Below are 22,847 nucleotides of genomic sequence, written 5' to 3'. Positions count from 1 at the left end.
AAGAAAGAAACACATATATACAATACACACTAAACATCTCTATAAACCAGGTTATGGGATCTCTTTATTCTACTCATTTGACTCTGAAACCCACCCCTGACTTACCACAGCCTATCATCTGGCATGGACACCTACCTACCCTGACCAGTGGCTTTACGATTGAGTAGTCCAGGAAAAGAAAAGGTTACTGAAGAAATTATGAATAAATTAAAGAAAGATATAATCTATATCTATGACAACTATTAAGGTCTTTGACTTGGCAGATTAGACTGACATTTTCTATCTCAAATTCTTATAAACTACTACTAAACCTAAATTTGACTTAAACCACATCTATTTTTTAAAAAGTTAAAGATCCTATTCTATATTATTTTGTGAGCCTATTTATAAAATCTCTCTCTCTCCATATATGTGGATTACAAAATATCACCCAAAGTAAGAATAATGAAACTGAGGTAGAAAAAGAAGGTCTAGAAAGTAAATCTCAGAAAATACAATCCAATTTAAAAAGGGGGGGGGGTTATTCCAGAGAAAAGGTTCATATTATTTATTCTTACATAGGAGAATAATTATAAAGGTGAAGATAAATGGGTTCAAATTTTGACATTTTCCCCTTATGATTAATACCTCTCAATGGAAAAAGTAGCTCTGTATTTGCATGGAAACTATCGCTGACAATAAACTCAATAACAATTCAGACACCTATTTGGCTTACTTCCAGTGGGAATGTTAGTAATTATGCTGGTCCATTGCTTTAAGCATAGTTCTACTTAAAAATAACAGAACAAATGTGTGTATAAAATCAAACTGTTATAGGGAGTTGATTCTAATCTCTTTCCCCAATTGCAAAACACCATCACAATGGTTTCTATACCTATTTCCATAGTCCCCCGTGAATACAGTCTGTCTCAACATCTTTAGAAAACAAAACAAAAAAAACTGCTACAATATAGTACACAGCCTGACAGCTAATTTTCATACCTAATGCAAAGTAATAACTACACTAGGAAAGGGTAAGTCATCTGTAAATGCTTCAGAAACCTTCTTTGGATGATAAAACTAGTAATGAATGGGCACATTCTAGATGTTTAAGAAATATTCATACTGTTAGGAATAGAGGGAAAATTATTTTAGACCTAATTTAATAGCAAATATTTCTAACCTACATACATAAAAATTACCAGATAACCAAATATTTAATATTTAGTAAAAACTTAAATAGATTTAGCACCTGATAAAAACCTAAAACTTGGTATAGTAATTGAAGTAAACATTAATCAAAATTTAATCCACAGTAATGAAGAACAATGCTTACCAAGTTCAATACATGTTATTCCAAGAGACCATACATCAACTTTGCCATCGTATTGTCCTTCATCCATGGCTAAAATTACCTCTGGGGCCATCCTAAAAACAAAATGTTCATATACAGTTTTAACAGAAACATATATTATTGTTTGAGAATATAAGGAAGATTTACATAGAGTACATTGGTTTAAATTCCAACCAATATGTGGACATAAGAATTTTTATAATGGGAAACAGTCACCCTAGAGGTTGTGAGGTAAATATTTAGCAATGAATATAAAGTGAGATTCATTCCCACTGTCTGTCGTGACCATATAACAGCATCCCAAAAGGACAATTTTGCAGAGCAGGGCTGTCTCTGCATCTGTACAAGTCTGCAGATTCCAATATTGCATATCTTTTAGGTCAGTGGTTCTCAAACACTTAGTCTCAAGATTTCATTTAAAAAGTCTAATTCTTGCTTTAAAGATTAAATTTTATCACTAGCAACAAATCTTGTAGGTTGTTTTTCTTAAAATCAACCTCATTTCATTTATTTGAGAAGTATCTGCCATAATTACCAAGACTGAATAACCATAGTTTGTGACTCTTTCAAATACTGTTTCATGATAAAAAGTGGCTCCAACAACCTCAAAATTAATTTTATGTGTATCTTTTTTTTATTGTCTTTTTTCCCCTATAGTTTTATTGAGGTAAAATTGAAGTACAATAAAATGCACATATTTGAAGTATGCAATTTGATCAGTTTTGACACGTATGTAACCAATACAGTCAATATAAAAAGTACTTCCATTACTCTTTTTAAAATTTGAAATCATGCATACTGTTTCCTGTATGATTTATTACATTAGAAATCAATTATCTTAAGATATATAGAATCCCACCCAGGTGTCAATTATTTCAAAATTAAATGGCACACTTATAAATATCTCAGGGGTCAAGGAAGAAAGCACATGAAAGTAAATAAAAAGGTGCTTTGAACTATGTGATAATAAAAGCTTAAAATATCAGGATCTCTGGGATGGAACAATACGCAGATGATCCTTTAAAGTACTTGTTTCAGAAAGAAGCTAGAATAACAATCAAATTATTTTCAAATGATGAAGTAGGAAGAAAGAAATAAGAGTAGAAGCAGAAATATGTAAAATAGAGAATAAATCATAGAGCCAAAATTTGATTAAAAATAAACTTAAATTTAATTGAGAAAAAAGCAAGAACACAAAAATTAATATCAATGGAAAGGGAGCAATCAAAATAACTCTACAGATGATGAAAATATAATAAGGCAATATTACAATTGTATGCCAATATGTGATAGCTTACATCACATGGGTCTATATTAGAGAAGGATCCATATGCTGCTGAGAAGAAAGTATATTCAGTCATTGATGGATGAATATTATATATACGTCTGTCAAGTCTTAATTATCAATTGTATTTTTTGCTTCATTATTTACTTTTTGTTTGGAGGATCTACCCCGTGGTGACAGAGGCAGGTGACATTGTCCCAGTATTATCTTGTTGTGGTCTATTTGTTGAAGTTGAGAAGGGTTTGATGTCTGTAGATGTTCCATTGTTTGGGGCACACATATCTCCAATTGTTGCCTTGTTGATGTATGGTTGCCTTAAACAGTATAAAATGGTCTTCTTTATCCATTATAACTTTGGCTTAGAGTCCATTTTATCTGATATAAATGGACTGCTTGTTTATGTGATCCATGTGAGTTATACGTTTTTTTCCCCATCCTTTCACCTTCAGTCTGTGAATGTCTTTGCCAATGAGCTGAGTCTCCTGGAGACAGCATATTGGAGGGTCTTGTTTCTTAATCCCATTTGCCAGTCTGAGTCTTTCGATTGATGAGTTTAAGCCATTAATGTTCATACTGAGATATGATTTGTATTCCTAGTCATTTGGGTTTATTTCTAGTTTTTACTTTGAATTAGTTCATCCTATCATTAAGTATTCCTTTAGTGTAATTCCTCCTTTTGCTGGTTTTCACTTTTTTTTTTTCATTTCATCTTCATGGAATATTTTGTTGAGAATGTTCTGTAGTACAGAATTTCTATTTGCAAATTATTTAACTTCTGTTTATCATGAAAGGTTTTTATTTCATCTTCAAATCTGAAACTTAATTTTACTAGATATAGGATTCTTGGTTGGCAGCCATTGTCTTTCAGAGCTGGGTATATGTTATTCCAGGATCTCCTAGCTTTGATGGTCTGGGCTGAGAAATTAGCTGAGATCCAAATTGGTTTCTCCCTATATATAATCTCCTATATATAATCTCCCTATATATAATCTCCCTATATAATTAAAAATTCTATCCTTATCCTGTATGTTAGGCATATTCATTATAATGTGTCTTGGTGAGGGTCTGTTGTAATCATACATTGAGGGTCCTGTAAGTCTTCTGTATCTGACTTTCCATTTCATTCTTTAGGCTTGGGGATTTTCTTATATTATTTCATTGAAAAGGCTGTGCATTCCTTGGGTTTGTCATTTTCTCTCCACGGTCAACTCTATTTTCAAGATTATATACTTTGTCTTCATTACCTGAGGTTCTGTCTTACAAGTGGTCTAGACTATTGGTGATGCTTTCTATGGAATTTTTCCTTTGGTTTATTGTTTCCTTCATTTTTGAGAATTTCTACGTTTTCTATTTTTCCAGAATCTCTGACTCTTCATTGAAGTGATCTTCTACTTCATGCATTTTTCTATCGGATTTCATTTCCTTTTTTATTTTTTTTAGATGTTGATGGACCTTTATTTTATTAATTTATTTATATGTGGTGATAAGAATCGAACCCAGTGCCTCACACATGCTAGGAAAGCGCTTTACCACCAAGCTCCAGCCCCTTGGTTTTATTTCTTATATTGTCCTTTACTTTGCAGATCAGTTTAACCATGTACATTCTAAACTCCTTCTCTGACATTTCTTACACTGTGGTGTTGATGGATTCTGTTATTGGAGTACCTTGATTTGTTTGGGGCAATTTGTTCTCTTGTTTTTCATGTTGTTTGTGTATTTTCTCATTTAACAGTATGGATCTGAGGCAGTGGACCCTAGTGTCCCTGAAGGTTTCCAGTATTTCACTATTTAAGGGGAAACAAATAACAACAACCACCCCAAAAATATATGCAGCATTAAATCAAATAGTTCCTACAATGATGTCTACAATGTCAATTATCACAACAAACAGAAATGATATGATCAGTTACTGCCTACAAAAACAGCAAGTTTGCAAAAGGGTTTAAAATTCCAAATGGTGGATAGAGAGAGAACAGAAGTAATACAGGATATAATAATTATGAGGAAGGAGGAGAGAAGTAGTAAAGAGTAAAAAAAGAGAGCAATACAGATTGGCTGTTAGCAGAAGAAAAGAGAATCAAGGGAAATAGGTAGGAGAAAAAAATATATATACATAAAGTAAAAATTAAAAATAAAATATAAAACTAAAATATGCTAATCATAATCAAACACCCATTCATTTCTGGCTTCAAAAATGCCAAAAATGAGAGGAAAAAACAAATATGAATGTATGAATGTCCATGTACCATTAAGGTCACAATTAACAGAGATAAATAAAAGAAAAAAAAAGATCTTGATGAAAAAAGAATTCTTTCCTTTGGAGTTCAAAAAATTCTCAGTTTCTCTTCTCATCAGTTTTAGGTGGGGTTGTCTGGAGCATGATTCTTCACCCTCTAGCTTGCTGGAGTGAAAAAGATAATCTCATAGGTGGAATTCCTGGAGGCAGGGTTTACGCTTAGATTGGCTTCAGGCTCTTCCCCAAATACCAATTGGTCTGGAGATTTTAATCAGTGCACCTCCAGTGCCCAGTACTTGCTGGTACACACTGGGAGACTATACCTCAGGGCTCTCAGGGTTCCACTTGTGTCGTGGGGGAGCCAATTCTTAATCCCCTATGTCATCTGTGGACTCCACATTTAAGGTTCAGTCTCTAAACAATCTCTCCTGTCCCTGCCTTTCTGAGTTCCCAGTCAGATGCATCTCTCCTAGCTGGTCCTGCAAGCAGTAAGACTGGAAGAGGACAGGTTGAGCCAAGTGGGTTTCCGTGACCAATTGTCCCGTGTAAACCTCTCTCCATGTTTGATTTTCTCCTGGTCACTTAAGGATACTCTATGTCTTGCAGTGTGTATTTACTGGGCCTGTATTTCATGACAAATTCAGGTTTGCCAGGAATTGGTCCCCTCAGCTGCAAAATGGTTCCTTCCTTAGTCCTCCGTATACCTCCTGGAGAGATGGCAGCTTCTATCCCCACATACAGATATTGTGCAGTGCATCTTTCAGGTTTGCTAGGCAATGTCCTTGATCTTTAAACACTCCATACCCAGCTTCAGACAGCTTCAGGCCTCCCAAAAATGCAGGTTTCTTTAATTCCCTTATCTTTCTGCTATGCTCACCGAAGAACCGATCTGGCTGGTACTTCCAGCCCTGCTGAGGCTGTGCTGCTGGAGATTTCTTCCTTATTTTATTATATCCAACCTCCTGAGTCCCCGATCTGCTTTGAATATCCAGTTTAAATATCAGTAAAGTCCCCCTCTTCTTTCTGTTAACCCACCTGGCTGAGAGTCTATCTGCATGCTTTCTTGGTTTTACTCCATGGATCAGCCACGAAAAAACTTCCTCCATTCCGCCATTTTGAGAACCTCTCCCTTATGTGTTTTTAAGTTTTAAAATGAAAACCAATTCAAGTCTACAACTAGAATCTAATATTCTTTTGTGTGTCTACATATGCGGTACTATGGATTGAACCCAGGTACACTCTAACTCCCCAGCCTTTTTGTTTTTTAGATAGGGTCTTGTAAAGTTGCTTAGGGTCTCACTAAGTTGTAGCTGGCCTTGAATTTGTGATCCTCCTGCCTCAGCCTCCTGAGTCACTGGGATTATAGACATCTACTACCACACATGGCTAAGTCTAATATACTTAACACTTCATTTGTATTTGGTGTTAAGCACAGATGAACACCTAAAAGAGTTACTAACTACTTCAGTAAGATGGACTGCCATCCCCAGTATGTGTGTATGTGTGTCTAACAGTATAAACACCACGTTCTTATATTCCAAATACACTATATAAAAATTAACAAGTATGTTAATAAAGTAAACTTTCCATTATCAATAACTGGGTGTTTAATGAGTTTTCTTTAAAATATTTAATTAAGTTTAGGAAATTTCTAAATCAATCAAATTTCAAGAGTAATTTTTATATTTTTTTATTGAAGGACATTTCAGACCCTCTTTATCATCAAATATTCATCACCAATTTATAAAATGGGGAATTGTTAAGAAGTATTATTGGCTCAGAAAACTCAATAACAGAGGATGAGGATTCTATATAGTATAGACTAACATCCTATACAAGCAGTGGTTTTCAAAATTTTTAATGTATTTGCCTCCTAGAATTTAAAAAAAAATTTTTTCATCCCATTGTACATTTTGGGGTTGATATTTACATTTTATGAATTTCATTGTATACAAATATTGTATATTATAGGTGAGCTTTAAAGATACTTAAAACTTGGAGTTGCAGAATTGGTTTAGTTAATTCATTAAAAACACTGTCATATACAGCTGGGAGTGGTGGCACGTGCCTGTAATCCACGCTGTTCAGCAGTCTGAGGAAAGAAGATTGCAAATTCAAGGCCAGCCTGGGCAACTTAGCAAGACCCTAACTCAAAATAAAGAACAAAAAAGAGTTGGGACTCAGAATACCCCTGGGTTCTAATCCCAGAACACACACACAAAATTGCCATAAAACCTAATTAGCAAAGCTAACCTGAAGATCATATCAATTAGACAAATCAGAATCACTTTCTGTCATAAAGAGGTCCAACTTCATTTTTTGATGCAATTTAAACATTTTAATGTGAACTGGGGCTGTAGCTCAGTGGCAGAGCACTTGCCTAGTACGTATAAGGCATATATTAATTTTTAAAAAAATTTTTATGTATTCTCATAATCATCATCTCAGGTCCCAAATTCCATACTAGAAAGGAAGGAAGGAAAGGAGGGACAGAGGGGAAATAAGTTATTGGAAAGAAAGAAAATGTCAAGTAAAAGAAAAGAAAAAAGACAACTAGAAAGAGTGAGGGCTTTGCCATTAGTGTATGTCCTGACTCTTCATTATTTCTCATAGACGCCCAACATTCTCAAAATGTCTTTCCAGTATGCCTCTGAGGCTTTTACATCCCAGAGCAATGCATCATTATAATATTCAAAATAGGTAAGAAGTTTTTCCATTATAAAGTAGGAAACGGATGATTTAAAAGGCAGGCAAGAAAGAAGATGCAATGAATATAAAAAGGATACATATGGAAGTTAAAGATCTGAAAATTATTCCCTTCAAACTTTTTTTTAACTATTTTTTTAGTTGTAGATGGACACAATATTTTTATTTATTTATTTTTTAAATGTGGTACTGAAGATGGAACACAGTGCCTCACACATGGGAGGCAAGCGCTCAACCACTGTGCTATAACCACAGTTCCTCCCTTCAAACTTTTGCTGACAGATACATTCTGCATTATTTACAGAAGAAATTAGGTGATGTCTAGGATTTCCTGAAAAATAACTGGGATGGGAAGAAATGGGAGTACACAAAGCAGAATTGGTAATGTTTGTTTGGTAATTGTTATATTAAAAAAGAAAATCAGGGTCTGGGATTGTGGCTCAGTGGTAGAGCACTTGTCTAATAAGTGTGAGGCACTGGGTTCAATCCTCAGTATCACATAAAAATAAATAAACAAAATAAAAGTTTGTGTACATCTACAACTAAAAAAAAATAAAAAGAACATCATCATACTTTTGTCCACTTTTACATATATATCTGAAATCCTCCATGCTAATGAGTAAAAACAAAACAAATCTGAGTCAAAATTCCAAATCAGCTGCCAGTCTTTGATGTTGTTGTTATTGTTGTTACCGGGGAATAAACCCTGGATTGTTTAAACACTTAGCCACATCCCCAGGCCTTTTTTGTATTTTATTTTTGAGACAAAGTCTTATTAAGTTGCTGAAGCCGGCTTTGAACTTGTGATCCTCCTGCCTCAGCCTCCCAAGGGGCTGGAATTACAGATGTGAGTCATTGCACCCAGCAGTTACCAGACTTTAAATACTATGTCTTAAATTTAAAGAAAGCATACAATTTACCATTTAGCATATCCACCTCCTACTCCACTTGAATTTTATTCACTTTTTTCACTCCCACACCCAATATTTGATAAAGATAGTAATAGGAAAGCAAATGTGGCATAGATGAAAAAACAAACAAAAACATAAAAAGGGCAGCACTCTAAAATTAAGTATAATACTCAAAGTAAAAATGTCCAAAATGATATCTATGAGAATCAATACAGATAGAAACATTCTTACCAATATGGTGTTCCAACAAAAGAATTGGCAGGGGATGCCATGGAAGCAGATCCAAAATCAGCAAGCTTCACCTGGCCTGGTTCTGTCAGAAGGATATTTCCTGCTTTGATATCTCTGAGATTAAGGAACACAGAAAATTAATTCGTCTTTTTTTCATTACATTGTGTTTAAAATGAAATCAATTAAGAATTTTTAAAATGGAGAAAATGAAATAAAAATAAGTGCTGGGATAACTCACAATTGTGATAACAAGATTAGATAACAAAAAACATAAAATTCAAAATATAGTAACTTTTCTAAAAGAGAAGATAAAAAGCAGTTTAAAAATGACAGACAGGTAACTGCAACATAGAGTCTATTTATTAAAAACAAACAATGGTTTTCAAAACAGAATTTAATTGGCTAATAACCCCTTCACAATGTGTAAGATTTCTGAGTATCCTGCTTATGCTTAAAAAAAGGAAAAAAGGGAAAAAAGAACAAAAAAACTTTATTCTCCAAACTTGTTCCTCTTTTTTTAAGAAGGTTTATTCATATCTTTTTCAAATTTCAATATAGTTCTCCTAACTCAAAGTGAAATAAATATTGAAACATATGGATAATGTATTATTAATGATCCCAAATTTACTTTCAAATTTATCCTTCTGAAACAGCAAACATACTATCCATCCAAATTAAGAAAATTATGGATAATTAAATGATGGGACTGCATTCCAATGGGCATGGGAACATACACTTAACCTTTCAACAATTGAAAAAGAGAAACTAAATTTCCAAGCACTTATTCATTCCTGAAGTATTATAATACATATAATACTAAGTGGATTTATTCTCCTTCCTCTTGTCACAGTGCATATAATAGCAAAAAAATCTATTTTCACTTTTTTTTTTTTTTTAAGTGAGGAGTGTACTTTTTTCCTTTGTGCTAAGGAACTGAAACTGAGATCTTGTACACAGAGAACTACTTTTAAGTCGATAAAAAATCTTAGGTTCTAATTCTAACTCTTGTTAATCATGTTCTAATAAGTGCATTTCCTTTGAACTTTACTATTCTCTACTAAAAACATAATAATCTTTTAATTCACAGTGACCCTATTACCTAGTCTAATATGTACTACCTGATTCAAACAAATAATTAAAAATACTATTTTTTACCTAATACAGTCAAAACCAATAACAGTGCCAAAAATGCATTATAAAGTGGTTTAATTTCAAAATTACTATCTATTATCACGGACTAATGCTCAAAAGCAGTCTTTGTCCATGTCATGAAATCAACAGGAAAAATATAGCAGTATCAGTTACTAAGAAGACAAAAGATTTGCCAAGTTCTATCTCTAATATATTTGGCTTTTGCAAACTTTGGGAAATTATAGTCAAAAACTGGGGCATTGGCTTTTTTCATCTGTAAAAAGAAAAAGACTATCTGATCCCTAATATCTTTTCCATTTGCAAATTAAATGATTCTATAATTAAATTTCTACTATAAGTCTACTAAGTGCATATACTTTAGAAGTCCCAGTAGTACAGGAGACAGAGATAAAAATTATCCTCAACAGAGAGATCAAATGTAGTACTGTTATTTTTAATTCATGGACAATCAACAAATGAGTTTATACAATTCTATTTGGCTATAACCAACAAACATGTCAGGGTTACCAAACTATATGGCTGATAAATCCAATAAGACAATTGCTTGTCACTGTGATAATTTTCAAAGCACTTACCTATGGATCATTGTATGAGAATGTAAGTAGGCTAATCCCTGGAGAGCACCATGTGTAATTGCTGCTATTTCCATTTCTTGTAATGGCTTTTTGTGAACTTAAAATTAAGAATGCATTTGAAAATAATTACTACACAGAAGTTTTTGTTTAAAAAAATAAACTTATATATCTGATATATGGGTAGTCTGACATTTAATAAGAGAAGTCTTATGATGCTAAAACAGTCTATTAACTTTATAACTGGTATACAGTTGTGCTAGCTATTGAAGTATAATTCTCAGCCAATATCCCTCATAGTCAAAAATATTAAAAAATTATTTGTTATTATAAAAAACAAAAGTAAAAAAGAAGTTTTCCATTTATTCTCACTTATCTTTGTTTTGAATGGAAGCTGAATGACAAAGAATCCAGAAAAATGCTTGCAAAGTCACAAGTGAAAACTTGTTTATTTTATACACTATGTAGTATTTATATGGATAATATAACATACTGAGAACCTGGAGAGAATTAAGAATTTTACTCTTTCTAGAAATTATTGTTTATTTTGTATTAACATTATTTAAATAATCTCTAACTGAACTATCATTTTAACTGTTAATGCTTTTTAAAAAAATAATCAAAGGAAACCTACCTTCTAATAAATCTGAAGCAGATCCTAAACAATATTCCATCACAAGCTACACAGGAAGAAAAATTACAAAAACATTAAAATATATAGAATTATTCCAGTGGAGATAAAATTAATTTGCCCAGAGGTCCAAAAGATACTTTGAAGTAGAACAAACTAGGTATTGTTTACCTTAAAAAAGTACATGTAAGAAGACATGAATTGGTGTGAACATACTTTATATACAAACAGAGATATGAAAAATTGTGTTCTATATGTGTAATAAGAATTGTGATGGGGACTGGGGTTGTAGCTCAGTGGTAGAGCGCTCACCTAGCACATGTGAGGCACTGGGTTCAATCCTCAGCACCACATAAAAATAAAATAGAGACATTGTGTCCACCTACAACTAAAAAATCAATATTAATAAAAAAAGAATTGTGATGCATTCGCTGTTATGTATTTAAAAAATAAAAGAATTTAAAAAAATAAGGGCTGGGATTGTGGCTTAGCGGTAGATTGCTCGTCTAGCATGTGCGAGGGCCTGGGTTCAATCCTCTGCACCACATAAAAATAAATAAACAAAATAAAGGTAAAAATAAAATAAAATAGTCTATGTAGACTTAAATAAATAAAAGTGGATAGAAATTAAAAAATTGTTACACATTTATCAGTTAGTTAAATGCATATTAAATTAAGCTAATGAGGAGATAGTTGTCTTTTAATAATGTCAACGTGTAATCCCTTCTATAAGCTGTGTATTTCATATGCAATTACTAATTAAAATTAAAAAGTAATATAGATCTTCTGTTACTATTAGACTACAAAAACAAAACTGATTATTGGTAGGAGGTAGAAAACTCTGTTGGGGATGTGGGTCAGTGATAGAGCACTCGCCTAGCACGTGTAAGGCACTGGGTTCGATACTCAGCACCACATAAAAATAAGTAAATAAAATAAAGGTATTGTGTCCAACTTAAAAAAAAAAAGAAGAAAGGAAACTCTGTTCTCTGGAAATATATGTACAAAGCTTAGGTGACAACTTAGTTTGTCTCTTTGTTTTTTTGAGTTGGGTCTTACTATGTTGCCCAGATTGGTCTTGGAACTCCTGGGCTCAGCAATCCTCCCACCTCAGTCTCCAGAGCAGCTGGGACTACATGCATGCACCACCAAGCCCAATTCTAAATTATTTTATTTTTTAAAACCAAACACAGGGGCTGGGGATGTGGCTCAAGCAGTAGCGCGCTCGCCTGGCATGAGTGCGGCCCGGGTTCGATCCTCAGCACTACGAACAAAGATGTTGTGTCCGCCGAGAACTAAAAAATTCTCTCTCTCTCTTAAAAAAAAAAAAAAAACACAGAGAACCACTCTGTGCCAAGTATTTTAAATATATTAACCATTTTAATCCTCACAAAATCCTTTTAGTTAGGTCCTACTACCTCCTTGTTTTATAGATGGAGAAATTTGAAAGACATAGAGTCAGTCTGCCCAATGTTACTGCTTTTTCTTTAACCATGGACTCAGTTTTAGGAGTCACCACCACCAAAATCAAATTGAATAAAAATGTAAGTTGGGCGTGATGGTGCACATCTATAATCCCAATGACATGGGAAGCTGAGGCAGAAGGATCACAAGTTCGAGGCCAACCTCAGCAACTCAGCAAGGCCCTAAGCAACTTAGTTGACGCCCTATCTCAAAAAATAAAAAGAAGTGGGGATGTGGCTCAGTGGTTAAGTGCCTCTAGGTTCAATCCTCACTTCCTGTACCAACAAATAAGTACAAAACATTACAAATCTAAGTATATTAAAATGATATTCAGTTGTAGCTTATTACTTATTCAAAATGAGGGGTAATTCTTATTTAAAATAAATTTAATCTCTCTTTAAAAATTCAGTTATTAGGGGCTAGGGCTGTAGCTCAGTGTAGAACGCTTGCCTCGCATGTGTGAGGCACTGGGTTTGAGCCTCAGCACCACATTTAAAAAAAAAAATCAATAAACAAAGATATTTGTATGTTCATCTACAGCTAAAAAAAAAAAAGGATTCACTTATTATACCTATACCACTATAGAATTATTATCATCCCACCTCAATGGTAACAGGGCAAAATTAAACTCCTTGTAACAAAATGTTTCAATTCTATACTTTTAGTATTATTCAGCCAAAGAATCATGATCAGTTCAAATTTCACCATAACACACAGAACTTCACCAAAATTATAATACATTTATGTTAAAAAGGATACATTAACTTTTTTGGGGGGCACCAGGGATTGAACTCAGAGGCACTAAACCACTGAGTCACATCCCCAGCCCTATTTTTTATTTTATTTAGAGACAGGGTCTCACTGAGTTGCTAAGCACCTTGCTTTTGCTGAGGCTGGCTTTGAACTTGCAATTCTCCTACCTCAGCCTCTGGAGCTATTAGGATTACAGGCATGCGCCACCACGCCATGCTAGGATACATTACTTTTATTTTTAAATTAACAGGACTGTTTTCACAATGTTTACATGGTATCATTGAAAGTATCAGAGGAAACTTTACCATATATATAGAAGTCATCTGAATTCTGGAGAAAATCTGCAGTAAACTTGCAAAAGTTCTATTATCTCTTATTGTCTATGAGTTCTAGAAAATGCTGCTTTTGCTAACACTTCAAGTGTTTGTTCATACCTTTTCACAGTCAGTTCAAGACATTCAGAATTAATTCATTCTAAACCAAAACCAATGAAAATTACAACAAGGAGGACAGATACCAACCCATGCTGTGTGTTCACGTAAATAGCAACCTTTGTATTCTATACTGTTGGGATGTTTTATTCTTTGTAGAAATTTGACTTCTTTAATAATATCTTGCCATTTCTGTGGGGAGAAAAAAGAAATAAGGGAAAAGATATGAACAGTTTGTTTTCCTAAGAAAGCTATAGGAAAAAAAGCTTGATTTATGCTGTTTAGATGAAATGTCAAAATAAAAATTTAAAATAAATTATATGATAGTTTACAATGTAATTGCATAATTTACAAAATTATTTCATTTGTGGTAGTTCACACACTATCAAGCATGTGATGATAATTATGTAACACATTTAGTAATTTTTTTTCCCAAAAGAAAAATCAGTATTATGCACATACCACTGTAGAATTACTACCACATCAATTACCCAATGACCGCTTTTTAATTTTATTTTTCAGTTGTAGTTGGACACAATACCTTTATTTTATTTATTTTTATGTGCTGCTGAGGTTAGAACCCAGGGCCTTGCACATGCTAGGAAAGCACTCTACCACTAAGCCACATCCCCAGCATCCCCCACTTTTTAAAAATATTTTTTATGAATATTTTTTAGTTGTAGATGAATACAGTATCTTTATTTATTTATTTATTTATTTTTAAATATTTATTTATTTATTTATTTTTAGTTTTCGGCAGGCACAACATCTTTGTTTGTATGTGGTGCTGAGGATCGAACCCGGGCCGCACGCATGGCAGGCGAGCGCATGGCAGGCGAGCGCGCTACCGCTTGAGCCACATCCCCAGCCCTCTTTATTTATTTTTATGGGGTGCTGAGGATCGAACTCAGTGCCTCACGCATGTGAGGCAAGTGCTTTACCACTGAGCTACAGCCTCAGACCCTCCCCAGCACCCACTTTTTAAATTTACATACCATAAAGTTCATCTATTGTGTTTTCTGACTTATTTCTTCTAAATGTTAGGGTTAATCTTCTTTTCGTTCTTAATTCAAATGAAATAATTTCTCTGAAATTTAAGTTCCTAAACGCATATTCTAAAATGCTAATGGAATTAGTTATTGTATAGGCAAGTTCACAGAAAAGCAACGGTATGAAAACCTTTTCCTACACATTTTGCGAAGAGCCTTCCTCACTAATATCTACCAGGAAATACAGGTAAACTCTTGACTTTATATGTGCCAGGCAAGTACACTACCACTGAGCCCCAGGGCCCTAGCCCCAGCCCCATGTGACACATACTTTTAATCAAAACAATTCAAGATGGGGCTGGGGATATGGCTCAAGCAGTAACGTGCTCGCCTGGCATGCACAGGGTGCTGGGTTCGATCCTCAGCACCACATAAAAATAAAATAAAGATGTTGTGTCCACAGAAAACTGAAAAAAAATAAAATAAAAAAATAACAATTCAGGAGGCTAATTCGGGAGAATCACAAATTGGAGACCAGCCCCGGCAACTTAGTGAAACTGTCTTAAATAGCTAGGAATACACCTCAGTGGTAGAATGCTTGCCTAAAATACATAAGGTTCCTAGGTTCAACTCCCAGAATTGCAAAAAACAAACAAAAGAAATAAGGCCTTGGATCCATATGCAGAAATTCTAGAGGTCTAGTAGGTAAGAAATGGGAACTAGGAATCTGTTTTTTGTTCTTGTTTTGGTTTTTTTGAAGCTTTACTGCTGATTAGGACTATATAATTAAGGGCAGGGAATAGTATAATAGGAAACTTTAAGAAATGTTTTATACTAGATTTAATATCATATCTCTGATGTTATTTCACAAGCACACAACCAAATACACAAAATATTTTCAATGTTTTATACAATAAAACATTGAAACATGATTTATGCTGTTTAGATGAAATGTCAAAATAAAAATTTAAAATAAATTATATGATTGATATAGTTTACAGCGTACTACAATATATTATAAAATACTAAATTCAGAAAACCTATTTTATGAACTTTAAATTTTAAATTTGAATACTCTGGGAGACAGAGTCTTATAAATAAATTATATTCCTCTAATGAAAAAACTTTCATAAAAGAAACTAATATTATATGTTATAGATGATGCTATAAATGAACTTTTTTGTTCTAGGTATGACTAATCAATTATTAGACTTAAGTATAATCAACAGCCCATGATAGCTAGTCCTAAAGTTATTTTATACAATAATGAATAAAATTAAACCTGCAAGAAATATTAGGAGTTTTTAAGAGATCAAAATGATGAACCATGATATACTCCTAACAATATTATCATACCCACAAATTATGATCATCACAAAAACATGATTCACCATAAATTAGATTCCAAAAAGTATAAAACCAAAATCTTTAGAACAGATCCAGCAATTCTACTTCTGGGCATATACCCGAAATAACTAAAAGTAAGGATGCAAAAGAAATATTTTACATTCATAGCAACATTATTCATAATAGCCAAGGGCTGGAAGCAACCCAAGTATCCATTTATAGATGATACGAATATAAATGTGAGGTGTGAGTGTGTGTACAGATAGAAAGGCTAACATATTGATATGAGATACACATACAATGGAGTATTTTTCAGTCTTAAAAAGGGCATGATGCATGCTACATGACATAAGTTAGTCACAAAAGAACAAATACTAAATGATTCCATGTACAGAATTAAAGAACAAACAAGGCTCATCGTCGGAGAAAATGCCCGTTTATTGAGGAACAGCTCTGCATATTTATAGAGCCAGGGGTGGTTTGACAGTTATAACAGAATGGTTTTAACAGTTGGCATGGGGTGCTTTCTGACTGGTAGGTAAGGATCATGTGAGCCAGCAGGGCTAATCTGATTGGTGGGTAAGGATCATGTGAACCAGCAGGGTTCACCATTGTACGGCTCTTCTGGGGGATGGGGAGAATAGTCTTTGGAGCTGGGGCGACTCCCAATACAGAATACCTACAGTACTCAAATTCATAAGAGAAAGGAAAAATAGAATGGTAGTTGGTAGGGGCTGGGGAATGGAGAATTATTCTTTAATAAATACAGAGTTTCAGTTTGGGAAAATGAAAAAGTTTTGGAGAAGTATAGTAATAATGGTGGCAAAATAATATGAATATATTTAATGCTACTGAACTGTACATTTATAAATGTTTAAGATGGCAAGTTTTGTTATGCGTATTTCATCATAATTAAAATCTTTAAAATTTTTTTAAATTAAACACTCTCAGAATTTTAGATTTAAAAAGTAGATTATGAGGAGCTGGGGTTATAGCTCAGTGGTATAGCACTTGCCTCACATGTGCAAGTCAATAGGTTCAATACTCAGCACCACATATAAATAAATGAACAGAAATAAGGTCCAACAACAACTAAAAAAATAAATTCATGAAAAAGTAGATTATGAGCTGGTGATACAGTTCTGAGGTATAGAATTTGCCTAGCATGTATGAAGCCCAGGGTTGAATTCCCAGAACCGAGAGAGAGAGAGAGAGAGAGAGAGAGAGAGAGATTATATTTTGTAAACAAATTTAGAATAAAAAAGAATCAGAATAGTAGTAACCTAAAAACAGAGGACACAAGTTGGGAGGGCTTTGGGGCTGCCATTAAAATTTTGTTCTGGCCAGACATTAATACTTAAATAAGAAAAATTCATTCAGGTAAAATGTAAGATTTGCACATATTTATTTTATTGTTGTTATTGTTTTTTTTTGGGGGGGGGCAGTACTGGGGCACTTGACCACTGAGCCCATTCCCAGCCCTATTTTATATTTTAATTAGAGACAGGGTCTCATTGAGTTGTTTAGGCGCCTTGCTTTTTTTTGCTGAGGCTATCATTGAACTCTCGAACCTCCTGCCTCAGCCTCCAGAGCTGTTGGGATTACAGGTATGCACTACCACGCCCAGCTTGTACACTTTTGTATATATTATACATTAAAATTCCTAAAAGAGTTCCAACCTTTTGTCTCCAATTAAAAATAGTATTTCATTCCCTAACATATAAATAAAAATGTACATATTTAACCTACCTCTGTAGACTGCTTTCCACTATAAGACATTTTCTTGATGGCCACCACTTCATTGGTACGCACATCCCGTGCCTTCAAAAAAAGAATTTTAAAAGGATCATTGTAAAAAAATCAATAAATTTAATCTGAGCAAACATTTCTTTGAGAATAAAAGCATTTATAACCAACTATGTCAAAAAGGACATCAAAACTCCTTTAAGTGGGAGAAGAAATAAGGAGATGTTAAGTCAAAGAATGGAAAATAGAAAATATTTAAGATATGCAACAAGTCTAAAAACCTAATTGTAATATGAAAATTAATATTAATAAAATTGTATTATATTGTGGACTTCTGTTAAATAAGTAGGTTATAGCTGCTTTGTCACACACAAAAAGTAAGTGAAATGGGGCTGGGATTGTGGCTCAGTGGTAGAGCACTTGCTTAGCATGTGTGAGGCCTTGGGTTCAAGTCTTAGCACCACATAAAAATAAAATAAAAATCCATTTACAACTAAAATAAATATATATATTTTTAAAAAAGGTAAGATGACAGACATGTTAACCTACTTCATTTCAGTCCACTTCACTGTTTCCAAGTATCTGATAAGTTTATAAACCTCAAATATACACAATAAAATGAACTAAAACCCTTCCTTTTAAACAACATTTGAAAAATAACAACAAATAATAACATCAAAACTCATAAAATTATCCAGGTGCTAGTATTTTGGAAAGAAAAATAAACAACCTATAACCTAGTTGAGAGGAAAAGGTAAACAGAGTAATATTATAAATAAAGAGACAAAACAAGACTAGTATTTCTAGGTATGAAATGGACAACTTTCTAGGCAAGAATACATTATTAATACTGGTCCAAAGAATAAAACACAAGTAAAACAATGGTGAAAGATTAAAAAGACGACAAAATGAATCAATTACCTTTAAAACAGTCTTTAATGGAAAAAAGTGTTACCAGGGGAACTTTTCAGGTGAAGGGGAAGAAAAGAAAAGCTATCCCATTAATTTTACAAAGGTAGTATACCCTATAATGCCTATAAGGCACTAAAACCTTATGAACAGCACGAAATGGAAAGTTAAGTAGCAATTTCATTTGTAAATTTTACAAAACCAATTTTACGGGGCATGAAAAGAACTTCTTTTTTTTCCCTGGCATGGTGGGGAGGAGGGTGTGGGGGTAGAACTCAGGGAAACTCAACCACTGAACCACATCCCCAGCCCTATTTTGTATTTCATTAGAGACAAGGTCTCACTGAGTTGCTTAGCACTTCACTGTTGCTGAGGCTGGCTTTGCACTCTCAATCCTCCTGCCTCAGTCTCCTGAGCCTGGTGAAAAGAACTTTTCATTTGGATAACATATACAATCACAGAAATGCAAAAGATATGATGCTACAAAAATATTTAATAATTTTCCACAATTTTTTAAAAAATCAAAGAGGAAAACACATGTAAACTTTTAATAAATGCTGGAAGCACAGGAAAAGCCTAATTCTAAATGTAGTAAATTCCTCAAACATAATAAATCATATCTATTGAAACCAATTGCTAATCAGGATCAAGAGTCCTAAAATGCTATCATAATGATGATTTAACAATGTTGCAGAAATTCTGAACAAATAAAAAAGCATAACAGAAGCATTATAATTGACTCTTTAGCAAAAGGGCAAACTCATTATGTATGAATGAAATAATATATAACATTAAGAAGACACAAAAGAATAACTGCTAAATATTTCATTTTATTTAATATCTTTATTTTTATTCATTTATTTTTATGTGGTGCTGAGGATTGAACTCAGGGCCTCACACCTGCGAGCAAGTGCTCTACCACTGAGCTACAGCCTCAGCTCACTGCTAAATATTTTAAATGAGTTTAGTAAAATACTCAAAACCACCTCAAATTACATGTGGAGAAACACATTTTCAATTCAGGCTTTAATAAATTCCCAGACATAAGTGTTTTAAAATTCGATTATGGCGATGGTTGCAAAACTGAAATTTATTTTTAAAAAAAAAATCACTGAAATATACACTTAAAACTGGTAGATTTGTGTCCTGTAAATTATACCTCAAGAGCAGGGTGTGGTGCCATGCCATAATCCCAGCAACTCACAAATTCACAGCCAGCCTCAGCATTTTAAGAAGGCCCTAACCAACTTAGTGAGACCCATCTCAAAAAAAATAAATAAATAAAATAAAAAATAATTTTTTTTTAAAACAAAGAACTGGGGATGTGTCTCACTGGTTAAGCATCCCTGGGTTCAATCCTACAAATATATGTATGTGTGTGTATATGTTATGTATGTGTATATATATCCTTCCTACACATATATGTATGTGTGTGTGTGTATAAATATATATATATATATATATATATATATATATCCTTTTTTGTTTGTTTTTGAGACAGGTCTTGCTACGTTACTCTGGGTGACCTCAAACTCCTAGAATCAATGGATCTTCCTGCATCAGTCTCCTGAGCAGCTGAGCCTACAGGCATGTACCACTATACCCAGTTAAAAAGTTCTTTTTAAAAAAGGAGAGCATCTATAAATTATGCCTTCAAAGTTGCTTACAAAAAATGTATAGCAGCCAAGCCTAGTGGTACATGATTGCAATTCCAGTGACTCAGGATGCTGAGGCAGGAGGATAATAAGTTAGAGACCATCTGGGCAACTTAGCAAGACTCTGTCTCAAAATAAAAAATAAAAGAACTGTTGCGGGGCGAGGTGGCACATGTCTACAATCCCAGCGGCTTGAGAGGCTAAGGCAGAAGGATCGCCAGTTCAGAGCCAGCCTCAGCAACAGCAAGGCACTAAGCAACTCAGTGAGACCCTGTCTCTAAAACAAATACAAAAAGGGCTGGAGATGTGGCTCAGTGGTTGAGGACCTCTGAGTTCAATCCCCGGTTCCAAAAAAAAAAAAAAAAGGACTGGGGATGTAACAAACAAAAAACAATAAAAAAAAATTGTTTAAACCAAAAAGTATAACATTGTATCATGAATTTATTAATATATTTATATGTAATACATGACAAGAATAGCATCATGAATACAGAAAGAGGTAAATGATTTCCACATTTATTTGCAGTAAGATAATATTAATTAACTGAAAAGACATGGAGTCTTCTAATAGAGAATAAGTAATAGAAAAGTTTATAAAAGTATTTGTTTACATAATAAAATACTATGTAGCTCAGAACCAAATGAACTATGGGTAATTAAAGAGAAATACAATACTACATGTCACTTACTCTCATTGCAAGAGAAAATGAGTAAAGATAAAATTAGCTGAAGATCTAAAGACAAACTATAGGTAGTAGAGAGCAAAAGAATAACAAAAGTAGAGTAGGAAAAAAGAAAATACATATAATCATTTGTTTTGTCTCAAACTAGAAAATTCCCTGTGAAGATCCATTTGGGAAATTATAATGAATTTATTTATATATTTATACAAGAATGATCCGAAATCACTATCAATAATCATTCTCATAACACAAATGTGAATAACACTAAACAATGTATGTAAATGTTGGAAAACATATAATTTGCAATAAATAAGTACAGATTAGTATAATCTTATACTAGGAGATACTATATCCCATTTTTAAAAATGAATAAACAAAAAACTTTTACAAAGTAAATAAATGACCTTATTAGGATCACATATGTGGTCTGTCACATTTCTTTCTTTTTTTTTTTTTAATATTTATTTTTTAGTTTTTGGCGGACACAACATCTTTGTTTGTATGTGGTGCTGAGGATCGAACCTCGGCCGCACTCGTGCCAGGCAAGCGCGCTACCGCTTGAGCCACATCCCCAGCCCTCTGCCACATTTCTTAACAAACTACTTACTTCCTAAGTAGGTGTTCTCTTTGGCTCTTTAATTTCCACATCCTATGGCCTATCTACTGACATCATGTTGGTTCTATTTAAAGTATTGGAGACTGAAAGAGAACGTTTATCTTCCTTGCAATCTACAGATAATAATCCTCTTGGATATCTGATCCTCTGGTTTGGTTTCAAATACTATGATGCCAGTCTGTGATTAGATTTCTTGATGAGACAGCAATATTGGCTGCCTCAATTACAGTATTTTTTAATTTAATGTGATCCCTACTGCCAATTAATGAAAATTCAAGGACATGCTATAAGGACTACTTTTAGTTATCTAAAGAGAAGGTCTTCCCTCTATGAACAAGACACTGCATTTAATACTGTCATGGGTTGGAGGTAGGCAGAAAGGAAAAAACAGAAGAATACACATTCACACATGGCTTTATCTGATACCACAGAATACCCAGAATACCTAGAAATGGAATTTCAGCAAACAGATTCAGTTCTAGGCTATATTCAAACTTTCCTTTTCTATGTGTTGTGTATTTCCCAGACAACAAGACAATAAGAGAAAAATATGTGCTCTTGGTCAGTTGCCCCTGGGTTTCTGGAATTGTCTTAACCTTAACTTCAGATTTTGGCTTCTTAAGTCAGCATATATTTTATGATATAAGTGTTAAAACAGAGTGAAGTCAGTATAGCACAATAACCCCTTGTCATGTCTTCCTCTATATTGGTAATTGGAAAACTTAGGACTGGGAATATAGCTTAATAAAAGAACATTTGCCTAGCATGTGCAATCCCCATCACCACACACACAAAAAATTTCAATCCAAGAAATTGGAAAACTTTTTCAATAAAAGGAAAGACAGCAATAGGCTCTGTGGGCCATAAACAATCTCTCTTGCATATTCTTTTTTCAGTCCCTGAGATCAAACCCCATTGCTTTGTGCATGACTACCAAAGCTACACCCTCAGTCCCCCTCTTTTTTTTTAATGTATAAATCATTCTTAGTTTGAGAGCTGAGCAAAAGCAGGTCACAGGTTGGATCTTGCCTGTGAGCTATTGTCAGCCCCTTATATAAATAAATACATAGCAAACATTTTGCCACATTTGCTCTAGAACTTTCTATCTAAACATACATATTACTATTTTATTATTGAAGAGTCATGTGATATTAGACAAAAACACTTCTTCATATATATCCTGAGAACAAGAACATT

The 22,847-nt window shown here is 33.6% G+C and overlaps 1 protein-coding gene across 4 annotated transcripts in view; it reads right to left on the bottom strand.

The window, feature by feature from the left end:
- Positions 1 to 22,847, bottom strand: part of Taok1 (TAO kinase 1) — a 131,865-nt gene that overhangs the window by 51,260 nt on the left and 57,758 nt on the right. For all 4 annotated transcript variants that reach the window (XM_058580060.1, XM_058580061.1, XM_058580062.1 and 1 more), the window contains 6 exons: positions 17,791 to 17,862; positions 13,796 to 13,897; positions 11,061 to 11,106; positions 10,430 to 10,526; positions 8,703 to 8,816; positions 1,316 to 1,407 (listed from right to left, as the gene is read on the bottom strand). In XM_058580060.1, coding sequence (XP_058436043.1) covers positions 1,316 to 1,407; positions 8,703 to 8,816; positions 10,430 to 10,526; positions 11,061 to 11,106; positions 13,796 to 13,897; positions 17,791 to 17,862 — 523 coding nt within the window. The remainder of the gene's footprint in view (positions 1 to 1,315; positions 1,408 to 8,702; positions 8,817 to 10,429; positions 10,527 to 11,060; positions 11,107 to 13,795; positions 13,898 to 17,790; positions 17,863 to 22,847) is intronic.

The sequence above is a fragment of the Marmota monax genome, unplaced genomic scaffold (genome assembly GCF_021218885.2).
Source record: "Marmota monax isolate L192 unplaced genomic scaffold, Marmota_monax_Labrador192_F-V1.1 WCK01_AAM20220418_F8-fsc00138, whole genome shotgun sequence".
In the NCBI taxonomy this organism is placed as follows: Eukaryota; Metazoa; Chordata; class Mammalia; order Rodentia; family Sciuridae; genus Marmota; species Marmota monax.
Note: the sequence above shows the minus strand (reverse complement) of the source record. Positions and strands in the feature narration are given on the sequence as shown.